Source organism: Echinops telfairi, unplaced genomic scaffold, assembly GCF_000313985.2.
Source record: "Echinops telfairi isolate 266 unplaced genomic scaffold, ASM31398v2 ScPeMD7_7410;HRSCAF=8448, whole genome shotgun sequence".
Classification (NCBI taxonomy): Eukaryota; Metazoa; Chordata; class Mammalia; order Afrosoricida; family Tenrecidae; genus Echinops; species Echinops telfairi.
Genome location: NW_022111310.1, coordinates 4886784 through 4904440, shown reverse-complemented (window position 1 = coordinate 4904440; position 17657 = coordinate 4886784). Strand labels below are relative to the sequence as shown.

The window sequence follows — 17657 nt, the reverse complement described above, 5'->3', positions numbered from 1 at the left end:
GCCCCCTCATATTCTGACACACATAGGGTTCATCAGGATCAACTTATCAGTAACTAATTTTGTAATGATTAGATATATAAAAAAATGTTTAATGACAAAGTAAGTTTTGTTTTATTTAATCAGTCATGCTCTGAGTTACCTCTCACTGCCTTGGCTTGAGATTATCTTGAGTTAAAATATGTTCTACCTGTTGTTAGAGGGTGGTTCCGAAAGTTCATGGGAAAATGGAATTAAAAAATAATGAAAAAGTTCCACAAACGTTTTGAAGCCCCCTCAGATGTGGTAAAAACAGTGGGAGTCCAGCCTAGAACCTAACCATCCCCATCACTCAGATTCACCCACCTGGTGACCTGGACTTGTTAGAGTATCTATGTGTGTGAGGGGCTAAGAAACATTTAAGGAGAATAACCCTTACTAAAGTGAGGCAGAAAAGTTTGCCCCAACAAGCAAAGGCTTACCAGGAAGAGTGATCCCAAACACAGTGTGGTGTCTACTTGAGGACTGTCCCCAGCCCAGGCCCAAGAGTTCATCACAACAGAGACAGGGGGACTACAACAAACAACTGAAAATATGGCTTTCCCAAAAAACAGATGCCAACATGATGAGATACAATGGAGGGAGAAAGGGGGCAAATCTGTTGGGCGCCTCAACTGCCTAGGCTGTCAGCAGGAGCAGCACACTCACTAGGGGCCAAGAAAGAGATGGTAGCACCAGGCGGAAGCTGTGCCTCCAATATCTGGCGTAGAGGAGCTGATGCACCACTACAAGGGCAGCACACAGCGAGGGAAGAATGAGGAGGCAGGCACGTGGCCGCTGCCAGAATACAGGCGTGAAGCCAAATGAAGCAGGCCTTGGAGGGAGAGGGGCAACGTGACTAGCTAAAGGGCCTGCCTTCATAGGTGAGGGAGAAGGCTATGAAATTCTGATTTCACCAGTCATTAGTCATATTTTATGCCTATCTTTCTATGAAATCTATGCTATTTTCATGGGTATCTGCATTAACTGTTCCACTATTTAAGTTGATCAAGAAATGATTATTAAGCATATGCTATGGGGTTGCTAAGGCACCATGGGAGTGCAGGGGGTTAAGTATCAGCCTGCTTAACCACAAAGTCAGCAGTTCAAATCCACCAGCCATTCCATGGGAGACAGATGAGGTTATCTGCTGTCGTTAGATTGACGGTCTTGGAAACCCAGTGGAGCAGTTCTATGGGGTCTCTTGAGTCAAAACTGACTCGATGACCGTGGACTATAGGGTTGCTGAGTTCGAATAAATGTGACAGCAATGGGTTTGACCTTGATTTGTGTGTCTAATACCATGGTAAGACTTTGGGACAGAACAAAATAAATAACATGGAAGCTACAATCTTACTAACACATAGAACAATTAGTGATGAATTCAATCCAGGTTATAAAGAATTGGTCATTTATTTTACATAGGCTATATGCTTGCTCTATGGAGCCCTGGTGACATCATGATTATAAATTGGGCTGCTAACCTCAAAGTCAGCAGTTTGAAACCACCAGCCACTCCTCGGAAGAAAGATGAGGCTAGCTACCCTTGTAAAGAGTGACAATAAAAAAAAAGTTACAATCTCAGAAGCCCACAGAGGCAGTTTTATTCTATCCTATAAGGTTGCTATGAGTCGGTACTGACTCAGTGGCAGTGAGCGTGGTTTCTGTAGGCATTTCAAGAAATAGAATTCAAAAATTGGATTTGACATGCAGGGAGTACTGTCAGAGAAGGTAAGACTTACAACAATCTTGGAAAAGTTTCTCTTTCCTGAGTGTAAAACTATTATAGTGTCACTGTGGGAGAATTCAGAAAACCCCCTTTAAAATAATGTTTTAGTTGCCCACAAGCAACTAAACAAGCGGGAACAAGGCAGTGGAAAGGGGATTCTCAATTTTAATGTTTCTTTAAAATTTTGTATTTCTCATACCAGCAGTATGTGATTACTTCCCTGTTATCAACAAAACTAATGTTCAACAGAAGTAAAGAATACAGTATTCATAGAAAATCCCCAACAGACAATCATGCTCAGTGTGATTGTGTTTTAAGAGGACACAGGTCATGGATCCACTTCGCATTTTTAAATGTTGTCTTATGGTGGCCAATTGCCTGCCTGGTATCCATTCTTCCCTTCGCACCTAGTTAAGCGAATCTCAATTTTGTTCAGGAAAATAACATGAGTGACTTAGAATTTTCCCGCCTCCTTTGTTGTGCACCCAGGTCTCAAATAAAGGTGCTGTCACTTCTTCATTCTTCCATTCATGTTCCTGCCTAAAGATGTAGCAGCCCCCTTATATGCAAGAAGATGAAAGCCAAAAGCTAATGTTGGCACTGGATAAAGGCAGTGCTAAGAGAGCAGAGAGACAGACCTATTTGTACTATATCCCTCCAGACTCACTGTTACAGGAAACACAAAGGCCTTACAATTCACACCACTATTGTCAAGTCTGTATCTGATACATGCAGTGAAACACAATCCGGAGACTACATGCAAATTTAGCTATGATCAACACTTCTAAGCAAAAGCCCACACACAAACAGTTTTGTGCTACCTCACAGTTCTTTGTGATTATTTCCTGGTGCTCTGAGAACCATTGCCTGAGCTCACCACTCTGCAGCACAGGAGTTTATTTTTGGATCATCTTCTGAATGTTCTTTCTTCTCACGTACTCTGTACAAGTATCAGGCATCGAGAGGGTGTCAGGGATGATGATGATGATGATTGCACGCCTGCCTTACTAAGCCCCAAGTGGATATTCAGCAAAACAGATAAGCCATTACTTAGACCCTCAAAATCTCAATTCTCCAAATAGAAATATTTTACACAAAGAAGCACTCAAAAGAGTGATTCAAAACAGAAATATTTTGCTCCTGCACTGATGACCCTACCACACAGATATCTACATGTAAAACTTCTCAATGTTCATTACCATTTCAAAGCTGGGAATAATATCAAGAGAAATAACACCAAAGGAAGGTACCCTACTTTCTACGAACCTGAACTACCAAAACCCCCAACTTCTAACACCACTAAGTAGGTTCAAGTGGTGACTCAAATGAGCCTTATCATCCCTCCAGGATAATATTCCTTTTCTATTTCAAAGGAAATTCTGGAGTTCCTATGAGTCAGCTAACACATGGAGAGTCAAAAACAAATAGAAACTACACAGGAGGTTCCTGCAGAATTTGATGTTTCTTAGCTACTGGCAGTAAATTCTTTGTTGTGGGATGCTTCCTGGCCTCTATCCAAGAAATGCCACTAGTATTCCTTCAAATTATGACAACCAACAATGTCTTCAGACATTGCTAAATGCCCCTAGGAAACAACACTGCCCCCAGTTGAAAATCACTGCGAAAGATGAAACAAAAAGCCTTTAATATTAATTCTCTAACGTCAACACTATTTAGAAAATGTGTCAATGAGTGGCAATCTCCAAGATCTCTGCACATTATCACAGCTAACTTCCATTTCAAGCAGGGATTTTGAATATATACAGCCTAGCAAGTCTAGCTTATGCAAGTCCAACTCACAGTAGGGAAGCCATCCTTTAACAACCTCCCGCAAGCGTGACTTCCTCCCCACCCTACCAAAATTCTGACTTCCCCACCCTACCAAAATTCTTGTGGTCAATACAACCTTCTATTCCAACAACCCAACCGCTGTTTTCTTCCTCATCCAACTCTTTTCTGGACCATTGTACTGCAATTGACCCTTCTGGCCCCCCACTCCAACCTGATCATCTCTCTGGAATATCTGCCAACTCGCTGACTGCTGTTCATTTACTCATTCCTTGTCCTCCCACTGTCCAATCGACACAGTACTCTTGGAACAGATCTTCCATTTAAGCACGTTTAGCAAGGAATCAGTGTGTTAGATTCTCTGTAAGCCATACTAATGCCCAGGGCACTAATGCTGGAGATTGTTAGGGTACTTGCTAGGACACTCGTGAGTATTTTAGCTCTAATCAGGAGCTCTAGTCTCTAAGAGTCAGTTATATATGTGACCCAACCCTGTGTACTTGGCATTGTAATTTTGTTATTTCAACCTTTCATATGAAAGATAATTAAAATTTTCCTATGAAAACCAAACTGAATGTGATGGAAAGACTTGGGGAAAAAATGAGTTGCTTTAAAAAATCACTACTGCATTGGAGTAGGCCATCTGAAAGTCTACAATTCTGTATCCTCATATCTCTAAAGACCTTTTTAAGGGCATTAAAACTGGAATTTGTAATCAGTGCATTACGAGTGTGGTTTACTTGTAAAAGGAAACTCCGACTTTTCTCAAAGAAGTTCCTGGTCTTCTCTCAAAATATCGGCTAATGAAAAAATATATATGTTGGCTAATAAATATATATTGAAGAGATTATATTAATTGCCAAGAATCTAGTGTTTCCCAAAATGGGTGATACCAACCAGCCCAAAGTGGGCACTGGAATGATCCAAGGGTGCTTCAAAGGCAGATAACTAGCACTTCATCTCGGATTGTAGATTACAGCATCAAAGTTTTTTATTGTAAGGGGGCATCGAGTAATTTTTTTTTTTCCTGAAAAGGGGACGAAAGGCCAAATAAGTTTGAAAACCTCTGGCCTAGATGTTACCAGCATTCAGGAAAACCTATCATTTTCCATAAAAGCATTCTAGCTAATCTGGCAGGACGCCATTTAAATGACTTCAATTGCAAACAAACCCAGCTTGTCCAAGGCTTGTTATCCAACATCTTACAAGACACTCTATGATATCTACACTGAAAATAATGGAAATATTTTGAATTCTTAAAATAACCTATGCTACAAATTGGCTAAGAACATTATGATACAGTCATGGACTGTTACACAGCTACTTAAAGAAATTATGCATAAAACACAGAAAACACGTTTTTCTGTACATGAAATCCAGGATGAGTAGAGCTACCAAGGCTCTGGCCCCATTGGTAGTTTCTTGAAGGTTATAACAGAGAAAGTTGGGGGGTTGATGACAATGAGTTCAAGAAAGACGTAAATGAGCTGAGGCTGACTGTGGAGATGATTGTATGATTCTTATTACCGTAATGTGATTGAACACTTGGATTGTATGACATGTGAAATATATGCCAATCAAACGGTTTTATAAAATGGGTCCAAGGGGAGGAGAGAGGGGAAAAAGAGGAGCTGATCCCAAGGGATCAATGGAAAGTAAATGTCTAGAAAAGAATGATGGAATATATGTATGAATGTTGGATACAACTGATGTATGGTTTGTAACAAGAGTTGTAAGAGCCCCCAATAAAATGATTTTATAAATAAATAAATAAGTACAAGAAAGAAGAAAATGTTCTGAAATTGACTGTGATGATTGCACAATTCTTCTTAATATGATAGAACTATTAAACTAATTATATGCCAATAAAACTATTTTTAATAAACAAATGTTTTATAAACTATGGATATACATACAGGAAGATCTCAGCTAGGTCAAAACAAACATGGTAACAGTGTTATGCCAGTTGGAACAGTGGATGATGTTTTCTTCTTTCTAAATTTCTACACTGGAGATATTCAACAAGGGAAAACATGGTTGCACATGTGACGCAAGAGACAGCTTGCTACATAATGGGCAAACATGGGACCAGATTCACACGCTAGTGCTTCAGCTTTTAAATATCCATTACCTTACTTAGATATTGTGGTGATTCCCAAACAAAGCCAACAAGCTCACTGCCATAAAGCGGATTCCAACTCCTAACAACCATCTTGGACAGGGTAACCTTCCCTTGTGGGTTTCTGACTCTCACTCTATGGGAGTAGAAAGCCTCATCTTTCTGCCTTGGAGCAAGTTGGTGGTTTCAAACTGCTGACCTTATATGGTTAGCAACTCAGGTTAGCAGCCCAAAGCATAATCACTATGCCACCAGGCCTCCTTGGTGATGACTTAAAGCAGTCAAAACTAACTAACACAGTGCCTAGAACATGCAGACATGCAACCAAGATTCACTTCCCTAGACTTGGTATTAGCTCACAACCAATCTGAAGAAATACATTTTGGGCTGACACTCAAGGAACAGATTCTGAGAATGTAAATTTCAGTCCCAGCAAATCAGATTTAGAAATTAAAATATCTTCAATATTGTTTACTAAATTAAGCACAGTGCATCTTCTACAATACAGATATATAAGGGAGGAAATAAATTTTATTCAATATTTCATGACACAAGAGTAATTGACATTAATATTAAAAAGCATTAACAGCAGATGACTAAAACTTTTTCAGGTTATATTTAACATATGCCTCACAATTATCTGACTGTGATGTTCTTCCATCCCATTCTGCATACTACTGCCAAATACTCTTTTTTTAACTAACACTTTGATCCGTCAATCATCCACCCCCACACCTACAATCATTCTCCACCACCTACTTCAACTCCAAATGGCTCCAAATCACAGTGCTTCAGACAAGGTGATGGGGAGGGCGATCTGCAGCAAGATTACAGGAAAGAAAAGATCTCCCAGCCCGGTCACATAACAGAGGCAGCCTGGGTCTCCCCAGCTTATCCCTCTCGCATTACAGTGGAGTTGATTCAGACTCATAGCAACTCTACAGGGCAGTGGAGAACTGCTCTGAAGGGTTTCTGAGATGGTCAAGCTTGATGAAGCAGACAGCCTCATCTTCCTCCCCATGGAGCAGCTGATGCTGACCAACATTTAACCCACTGTGCCACCAGGGCCCCTAGACCTACCCAGTGCAGGCCAGATTCCTGGAACTGCGCAACTTCTGTTTCTGATTGCAGCCGTTCTGACATCAGCCTCGCAGATCTATGTCTCCTTGACACCGACCTAACACACCAAGTCTTTACACAGTTTCCGGATGTTTTATAGGAAGTTTTGGTTTTGGTTTTTGTAAGACATAAAATGAATACAACAAATGTCCGTTGCTGTTGGTTGCCAACCAGTCGCTTCCGATTGGTGAACCCACCCCAATGCTACCTTTTGTTTAAGGCCCGTACAAAGATCCAAAAGGTAAATACCAAAACACCCGTATGAGCCATCAGTACCTCTTGATGAAGTTCATTCTGCTTTATTTAGTATTTTTTCTGAATTGCTTGAGTTTTTACAATGAGCAAGTATTGCTTTTCAAGTCGGATAAACAGGTGCGTGTTACCACACAGCCAACACCTTGAAAACTGCTTAGTGAAAGAAGTCAGATACAAAAGGCTATATATATATTGAATGGTTCCATCTGCTGCATATAAAATATCCAGAATAGGTAAATCCATGGAGACGAAAGTAGATTAGTGGTTGTCAGGGTGTGCGGGAGAAGAGTTGGCAGGACCAAAATGGTTAATAAGCACAGGGCTTCTTTTTGGGTGATAGAAATAGTCTAGAAATAGATGGTAGTGATGGCTTCACCCATACAGTGAATACACTAAAAAACTACTGAATACACTGTACACTTCAAGATGGCAAATGTTACTTAAATCACATCTTAATATTTAAGCCAAAAATAAAATAATTTTTCACTAAATAAAAATAAAACAGTCATGCCACGTAAATTTTGGAAAAAATGGAAACAAAATAGGATCAATGGGCTTACAATTTGACGTTTCAGACGCAGCATCCACCCCCCTAAATCCAGATGCAGACTCGGTCCCTCCTATTACCTGTATGACCTTGGTCAGTTACCATCCTGAAAGGGGGAGCATTCCGAGGACACACCATATGATGGGGATGGAGGGTTCACTGAAGACATGGAAAGCACAGAACAGTGTGACACACAGTAAGTGTTCTATTAAGTGACTTTATTACTATTATTAGTCCCAGTGCTAGAGAAGGTATTGAAAAATAACCATTCAAACCAACTCTGAGAGTAAAAATTAGCACAATTTCCATAAGGATAATATAGTCATATATACTGAAAAGGGGATTATTTTCATATTTTAACCCAGGAATCCTGTTTCATGGAAATTACAATAGGGATAGAGGAAAAAATAGACACTGTATGTACTAGATGGCCACCTTCAGCAAAAAGAAGAGGGGAAAAGCAACCTACTAACAGGTAAATAAGTAAATGTTCTGAAATTGATTGCATGCACCTTCTTAATATGACTGAATGATGAAACTGTATGATCTGTGGATGATACGCCAATAAAACTATTTTTAGAGACCTAAATGTCCAATCGTTTAGAATTAATTAAATTACCGATAAAATATTATGCTGCCATTAAAGTATGTGGTAGAAACACTTGCATTTAAGGTACAATTATTGATCTTCACTCAGCAGGAGCAAGAGAAAAAAAGGAACTGAGATGGCAGAGAAGAAACGCGCCCAAGGCTGATAGCCAAACGGCATGAGTTTCATCCGCCCTGAGCACAGAAGAACTCAACGACACCCATCACCACTACCACATTCCAATCAGGGCCACAATCAATGGATCCTGACAGAATGGAAGAAAACCATGAAGCGAAATGCAAATTCTTAAAAAACCCAAGCTTACTAGACCAGATGAGACCAGAGGACTCCATCAAATAGAGACTATCACCCTGAGATCGACCTTAAACCTTAAGCCAAAACTATCTCCAAAGGTCACCTTTTAGCAAAAGAATAGATTGACACACAAAAATAAAGAAGCAGGAGCAGGGAGGGTGGGAAAAATGAGGAGCTGATACCAAGCGCTCAAGTAGAAAGCAAATGTTTTGAGAATGATGATAGCAATAAATGTACAAATGTGCTTAACACAATGGATGGAGATATGGATTGTGAAAAGAGTTGTACAAGCCCCAATAAAATGATTAGAAATAAAGAATGTTATGTGAGTGCAGTGCTCCACTTAAAAACTCACCTATGTAAGACCAAAAAAATGAACAATTATTCTAAAGTGGTAAGAAGATGATAAGGGGACAGGGGAAACTGGAGTACTGGGGACTGAACTCAATGAACGAGAATGTTGTTGCTAGGTGCCATGGAGAAGTGGGCTCACTGTAAATAAGTTTAGTTATCTCATTGAACCATTTGGATAGAGACTGTCAAATAGGGGTCTAATTTGCAGTATAAACTTCACTGAAAACACACTAAAATCTCTTTTTTAATTGTTTTGCTATGGAAAGAAGGCCATTACCCATTGTGAAGCACAAAAAAAAGTAGTAAGTTATAGTCTCTTTAGTATTTTGCAACATATACATGTTTACAAATGTATAAGTCTAGAAAGGCATCCAACACAAACCCTCCATTAATTGTTTGAATCACACTATCACTCTCACAAGAAGGAAAACACGCTGTGGTCTACTTCTAATAGGTGGAATAGGAGGTAGCCAGAACACAGGACGTCGCCTACAAAAGCAAAATCCTGCAATACAACCTGCACATTGGCAGTGGAGAGTCTGAATTAACTCCTGTAAAGGAGTTGAAAGAAGACTTCACAGAACTCTAATGTTTTAGAACAAGTTCCAAACCTGGAGCTCCAATATTTGATTGTGACTAAATTATTTTAGCCAAGTGTTAAACCACTGTGGAGTAAAAAGCGGGCGTAGCAATCCCTCACAGGATTGTAAGGATTACATGGAGTTCTACAGAGAGCACTGTTACAAAGAGTACCGAAAGCTATGAGGGATACTTTTCTTCTTTGGCTGAATCACCAAACCAAAATGCCAAGACCTCAAACTATTATCTATTCTAAAACAGTAAAAGGTTTAGTTTGATTGATTCAGGGTTTTTTTGTTTTAGTTTTTTCTCTTACACCCTCCCATTTCCCCACCCCCCAAAAAACCAACCTCACTGCCATCGAGTCGATTTTTAACTCATAGTGATCCTATAGGACAGAATAAAACTGCGACAGTGGGTTTCGAAGACAGTAAATCTTTACAGAAACAGAAAACCTCATCTTTTGCCCTGGGAGTGGCTGGTGGTATCGAACTGCTGACTGCGTGGTTAACAGACCAGCAAGTAAGCCACTACCCCACCTTTTTAAACCCCAGGGTTAGTGAAATGAGAATTGGGAAGCAGTTGTACTCTAGACCCAAAATTAGAAAGCAATAACAGTAAACCCAACTGCACACCTAAAAATATATATATCGAAATAAAATGGCAGGCAAATATATCTCAAGCCAGCACTCATGAACTTGAGACTTTTATTTCAAAAGAAATAAAAGAACTAGGAAATAAGAACATAAGATTGCTCTTAACTTGTGAACAACAGAGAATCTCAATATATCAAAGCAGCTATAAACACAGAAGTGATAAGAGCAATACCAGCAATTTAGATCCGCTTGCAAAACATTAGATGAATAGCTGACACGGCAAAATACACTGAACAGGAGAGTTCTGTGCAATAGAGAATATTAAAGTCAAAACCATTATCAAGAAACAGAAGACGATTTTTCTGGTATAAAATGAAATAATCTCCATATGAGTATTACGAGAATGCATAGAGGAATGGCTGTCATCAAAGATTTCTTCTTCGTCATTTTCCACTTAACTTAAATTTTCTATAAGCAAGCGAACTGTGCTCTTATAACACATAAAACCAGTGCAGACACCCACCACCACCCCTGCCGCCACTCTCAGAGTATTTGCACAAAGTAAGAGAAATGGAGCTGCAACTGAAACTATAATGCCTGCCAAAGTTTTTGAAGGTAGAAGAATGAGTTAAGAATTTTCAAATCTAAAGACTTTTCAAAAAATGAGCCAACTGAGACATGAAAAATACATGACATTTTTGAGAAGTGGAAGGTTTTGAATACTAGCAAAAGATTAACAATAAATCAAACCACATAATAAATTAAAACCCTGTACTAGAACATTTTAAGATTTAAACATACAATTTCAAAGGAAGAGAAGTCTGCCATGAGGAGAGAAGTCTGCCAACCCACTAAATGCCTCATTTCTCCCCAGAGAACATAATAATGGAGCTAATAATAGGAATCATGAAAATAGTTCTCTTAAAACAATGTTCCTAACAATGGTAAGGGAAAAAGGAGGAGAGAGGGGGTTAAATGAGTTGAAGTTTTCTCCCAACCCAGCTTAAAAGAAACTGTAATCTTCAATCCCATTAGTGAAATCACATAAATAGAGAAAATAGGGGGTAATAAATATGTACTTAGAAAATGACTGGCTATAACAGAATTTCAAGCCCTGTGGACACCAGACTTCCGGGAGCCAAGGAAGGTGGATGAAGCCCGGAAATGATTACCTGAGATCATCGTTAAATTTGAAACTAAAATGTCCCCTGAAGTCTCCTTAAAAATCAAACAATAGTTTAACTCAACTAGTAACAAAAATGAAATGCCTGCCTTGAGCCTTGCACACTTTTAAGGTCTACTTACAGAGTCGCTCTCTGAGTTGGAATTACTCGAGGTTTGCTTTTATATTAGGGCAACGTGGCAAAGCAACTCAAAAGATCACGTGGGAAAAGGAACAGTGAGTTTATATTCATGGAAGGGGAACAACCAAAATAGGCAGGTGGAACGGCTGCACAATTCAAAGAGAGGAATCAATGTCACTCGGTTGTAACATAAAGAAACTCTTGAGCTGATGATGTGTGTTACTGGGCATATTCTCAGTAATTTAAAAAAAAACCTTAAAAAACACAGAAACAAGTATTGTTGACGATGCCGAGAAATCAGAAACCCTCATATATATTGCTGGTAGGAATGTGATATGATATAGCCATTTTGGAAAAAGTTTGGCAACTCCTCAAGATGTTAAACGTGAAGTCACAGTATGACGCAGAATTCTGCTCCAAAATGCACACCCCAGCATGAAGACAGAAACTCACACAAAGACCTGGATACCAGTGTCCGAGTAGCATGATTCAGACTACCCAGAGTGGTAACAATCCAAACGGACATTAACTGATAATGGATAAACAAAATATGCTATAGCCATATATCACACTTAAGTATATTATTTGATCATAAAAATAAGTGAAGTTCTGATATATGGTATGACAAAGAGTAACCTTGAAATCATTATGCTAACTGAAAACAAAAAAATACATAATGTATCATTTTATTTATATGAAGTGTACAGAAAAAAATCTGCAGACGGACAATAGATTATGGTTGGCTCTCAAGCTAAGGATGGGGAGGTTATGACAGCTAATGAGTAGCTCTCTATCCCAAAATTTCTGAGGGAAGGCAATAAAAATTTCCTAAAATTGACTGTGTGATCAGTGCATAACTCTATAAACATATGAGCTATCACTGAACTTTTTTTTTAAAGGATGGAAGATAGCACCCATCATGTAAATGGGCTGAAGTGTTGAATTTCTATAAAAGTAGACGTGGGGGTAAATCCCAGCATTTAAAAACTCTACAAGGCAAAGGAAACTCTAAAAGGAAATCCAATCAATACAACCATTGTTCAAATTTGTGCATCAACCATTAATGCTAGTGAAGAAATTAAAGGATTCTACCAATCAACATCTTCAGCCAGAAACTGATCTCAAACATGCAATCAAGAGGCATTGATTTGAGATTGGAATGCAAAGGTTAGAAACAAAGAGGAAGGGATAGCAGTTGGAAAATATGGTCTTGATGATAAAAATGAAGCTGGAAATTCCAAGATAAAATTTTGCAATCCCAACAACTTCTCCATAACAAATATATATATATTTAACAACACAAAGGCAATTTATACACACGGGCATCTTCAGATGGAATATACAGAAGTTAAACTGACTACATCTGTGGGAAAAGACTAGAGAGTATCTCAATATCAGCAGCTAAAACTAGGCTGGGGACTTTCTGTGGAAGGGACCACCAATTGCTCAAATGAGGGGGTATCCCCCCGAAAAAACAAAAGCCTCCCACCCCAAATTTTTTAACAAACAACCACATCACCTTCAAAGTATTTTCCATTATACTAAATACATTTGTCAAATCTGAGATTCCATTCTTGAAAGCATTTTTCAAACTTATCAAGGGGGAAGGGGGACGTGAGGAGGGAGGGGAAAAAAATAAGGAACTGATACCAAGGGCTCAAATAGAAATCAGGTGTTTTGAGAATGATGATGGCAACATATGTACAAATGTGATTGGTACAATTGATGCATGTATGGATTGTGATAAGAGTTGTATGACCCCCTAATAAAATGATTTTTTTTTAATGGAAAGAATGTACAGTCATTGTACCAGAAAGAACTAGTCAACATTCCACCATTTCAGGAGGTTGCAAATGAGCAAGAACCAATGGTGCTGAAGGAAGAAATTCAAGCTTCAATGAAAGCATTAGCCAAAAACAAGGCTGAAATATTTCAACAAGCTGATGATACAGAAGTACTCACTCGTCTATGCCAGGAAAAATGGAAGACGGCTACTTGGCCAGCTGACTAGAAGAGATCTGTGTTTGTACCCATTTCAAAGAAAGATGACCCAACAGAATGCTTAGATTATAGAAAACTATCATTGATATCACATGCAATTAAAACTCTGCTGACGATCACCCATCGACACTTGCAAGTTGTGGTAGTACGCTGACAGGGAGCTTCCAGAGGTTCGGGCCAGATTCAGAAGAGGATGTGGAACAAGGGATATTACTGCTGTCAGATGGATCTTGGCTCAAAGAGAGTATCAAAAAGATGTTCACTTGTGTTTTATTGCCTATGCAAAGGCAATTGACCTTGCGGATCATAACAAACTATGGATAGCCTTGAGAAGAATGGGAATTCAAAACACTTCATTGTGCTCATGGGGACCCTGTATATGGATCAAGAGGCACTTGGGGGAACAGAACAAGGACATACCGCAAGGTTTAAAATCAGGAAAGGTGTGTGCAAGGGTTGTAGCCTCTCACCATACTTACTGAATCTGTATGCTGGGCAAATAATAAGAGAAACTGAATTATATGAATAATGTAAAACCAGGATTGGAGGAAAATAACAAACCCACACTTGCTGTAAATGAGATCCAGGTCCTTCGTTATGAAGTCTTCAGTGTGGATTACAACTCAATGTAAAGACCAAAACCCTCACAACTGGACCAACAGGTAACATCATGATAAATGGAAAAAAGATTGAGGTTGTCAAAGATTCCATCTTGCTTGGATGCACAATCTAGCTCATGGAAGCAGCAGTCAAGAGATCAAACAACTCATTGCCCTGGGTAAATCTGCTGCATAGCCTACTTAAACGTGTTGAAATGCAAGATATTACTTTGAAACTAAGGTGCACCTGAGCCAAGTCATGTTATTTTCAGTGGCCTCATTTGCATGTGAAATAAGGAAGACCAAAGAAGAATGGATGCGTTTGAATTGTGGTGCTGGCAAAGCATACTGAAAGCACTGTCAAATGAGCAAACAAATCTGTTTTGGAAGAAGTACACCCAGAATACTCCTTAGAGGCATTCATCCCATGTACTTTAGACATGTTGTCAGAAGAGAGAAGTCCCTGGAGAGGGAAATCATGCTTGGTACAGTAGAGGGGCAGCCAATAAGAGAAAGTCCCTGGACAAGATGGACTGATTCGGGGACTGCAACAATGGGCTCAAACATAAGAACAATTTTGAGGATGGCAAAGGACCTGCAGTGTTTCACTGTTGTTCTTCGAGTGGTTATGAGTCAGAACTGACTCAATGGTTCCTAACAAGAACAAAAGGCAAACACAAATCCCAAAACAAATGGGTGGTTCTATTTTCTTCTATAGGATTGCAATGAATTCAAATAACCTCACCAGAAATGGGTTTGGGTTTTTGTTATTTTTCACGAGGGGTAACCACCCCACCAACCCCCCCCAAAAAAAACAACAGAAAAAAGCTCTGCTGGGCAGAGCTTTTGTGGTACCCATTTTTCCTGCTAGGCAAGCACCAAGCATCTCGCTCTGAGTTAATACACCCAGTGGTGTCGACTGGAAAGGTTCTCTCTGGTCACAGTGAATTTTTTCATAAAAGCAGTTTTACTCAAACCTTGTATTTTGTGATGGCTGATTTAAGAGAACAGCATGCAGCTGTGAAATTTTGTTTCCTGCTCAGAAAAAAATGCCTTAAGACCTGCTGTGATGGTGAACACAGCTTACAAGGACAGCACTATGGGAAAACTCAAGTGTACAGGGTTTTTTCTCGTTTCAAAAAGATGAAACGTCAATTGATGACAAAGCTCACTCTGGACACCATCAGCTTCGCAGCCAGATGACAATGGTGACTGGTAGTGCATTTGGAGTTTGTTCCACCACGTCAGACTGTTAATAAAGCTTTCCACTTAGAGGTTCTGAAAAGATTGTGTAACAGTGTGCGACAAAAAGGCCTGATTTGTGGCAGACAGGGGACTGATTTCGTCACCACAACAATGCACCTGGTTCACACAGCCATCTCGGTGCACCAGTTTTGGGCAAAAACAGCATGCCTCTCTTGCCCAACGCACCTCACTCACCTGACACTGCTCTATGCGACTTCTATTTGTTTCCTTGAATGAAGAGGGGCATGAAAAAACAGCGATTTGATGACGTACAAGAGGTGAAGGAAAAAACTAGGGAGGTGATGTCAGCCATCCAAACAGATGAGTTTGAAAATGTTTCCAAAAATGGAATCACAGATTTGACAAATGTATTAAGTATAATGGAAAGTACTTTGAAGGTGATAAGGTTGTTCTGTAAAAAAATTTAAATACATAGCTTTGAAAAAAATTCCACTTTGGGGGGGAGGTACCCCCTTGGATTTATTAGTTTATCAGGACTTCAGAGATACTTCCATTCGACCCTAACAGAAGATTAAAAAGCAGAACTAGTGAAATAATAGGTCCTAAAATAGAGTACCAAAAACAGAATGGAAACAAAACTGTGAAAAATAAGCCCATATCATGATAACCAGAGGTTTCCATTTTCCATTCACAGAATATGACAAGGCAATAAAAATTTTATAGTGCAGAACTGTTACACAGCACAAACTACACCTTCCTATTTGGCAGATCTCTGTTAAGTGGTAGCAGGGCAAACCAAAAATACATAGATAGGCTCACAGACAGGCAAAAAAGAGAATACGATAAGACAAATTGGTAAAATCAATAATCTAGATATTCCCATTATACTGTTCTTCTGGTCTTTAAGTTTAATTTGAAATTATTTCAATATTACTATACATTTTACAGTAAAATAAATAGTTAAATAACATGAAGACTGAAGCGCAAGGAAAAACATTTTTATAAAAAAAAGAGAGAAAAACACTACGCTGTCTTAGGTTCAGGTGTGTTCACAAGATTTGTTTCTATTCTGGGATACATGCAATTAACCCAAATGCCTAAAGATTTTTATATCATATATTCTTAGACTGTATGTAAAACCACATTATCTGTAACACATCCAAATTCATGCATCTTTATAATAGAAGCATTTCATCATATATACCTGTCATATTCAGGAAAAGAAACAATGATATGTTTCCACCTAAAGAACTTAAAAAGATAATAATAGGGAAAGGAAAAATACTAAAATTAACAAAGCTAAGAAAATAAGAAAAGATGATTTTTTAAAATGGCATTATAGAGTTTCAAGGAAATGATATAATCAAATAGCAAGGTAGGCTTCATGTATTAAAATGTAGAACATGAATTTTTTTAACTAGGAGGGTGCTAAGGAAGGAAAGAATACAGCAGAGGTTGCAAGGAACACAGACAGGAAGGGTTGGGCACTGCAGAAATAAGGGATTGTCTTCAACTTGGTGACTGAATCACAGGAATGAGGAAAGAAGAGATCAATTTGACTCTCCCTCAAATTGGCTCTCTATCTCAAATTACGAGCATCACTCTCACTCCACCTCCTATACCATGAGATTCAGTGGGCAAGACAGAAAAGATCGGTGAAAAAGGCAGGCCGGGTGGGGAATCAGAAAACTGACACTTCCACACCCCACTGAACAGGACTAGCTGATCTTCCCCTGTGGAAGCGGAGTTCAGTGCTTCCAGAATCTATGATTCTAGAAGGAAGACAGAAACTCAGGTCTTCAGGTGAAATCTCCAGACTAAAGATTCCCAACCAAGGCATTAAAAAAATAATTTTTTTAACTCTGCAGGTCAAACAAGTCCCTTGACTCTATTTTTTCACTGCTGTTACATTTTACCATGTCCCTAATCCCTTCCCTTCTCCATTCCATCTTTACCAGTTGCAGACCTTGCTTTCTAAAACCATGTGACTCAAATCTAAGTTTCCCCTTCCCTACAAACACCAGACACTCAAATTAGCGTTCAAGACTTTCCATGTGCATGTGCCTCTCCTTCTGCCTTAATCTCTACATCATTAATTTTTTTCTCTTTTAAAAATGTTATGAATGACTCAATTCTGACTCCTGTCTGCTAACCTAGAAGTTGAAAGTAGAAATCCCCCCTGTGGTTGTGTGGAAGAAAGCCCTATGATACAATTTCTGTTAAGATTACCACCGACTAAATCTAACACCCTATTATTTGATTTCCCTTTCGACTCATTTTAAAGCTGTTCTATTTTTAAAATATTTGTTAATATTGCCTGATTTCGTTTCAACAGAGGTTTTCCTCTGTTGTAAGTTAGCTTTTTTCGACTCTTTACTTTTTGTTTGTGTGTTTTTCAGTATGTTAACTCTAGGATGGGTGAAACTATACAGACAGCAACTGGATTAATGGTTCACTGGGAGTGTGGCAAGGGGGTTGGGAGAAAATAGGGAGCTAATAGCAAGGAGTACAAGAAAGAAGGAAATGTTCTAAAACTGATTGT

The 17657-nt window shown here is 39.0% G+C and overlaps 1 protein-coding gene across 1 annotated transcript in view; it reads right to left on the bottom strand.

Moving 5' to 3' along the window:
- TMEFF1 (transmembrane protein with EGF like and two follistatin like domains 1) overlaps window positions 1–11187 on the bottom strand; it is a 73693-nt gene extending 62506 nt beyond the window's left edge. The window contains exon 1 of the mRNA XM_045296530.1: window positions 11178–11187. Within this exon, the coding sequence (XP_045152465.1) occupies window positions 11178–11187 (10 nt within the window). The remainder of the gene's footprint in view (window positions 1–11177) is intronic.
- Between the last annotated feature and the right edge of the window lie 6470 nt (window positions 11188–17657).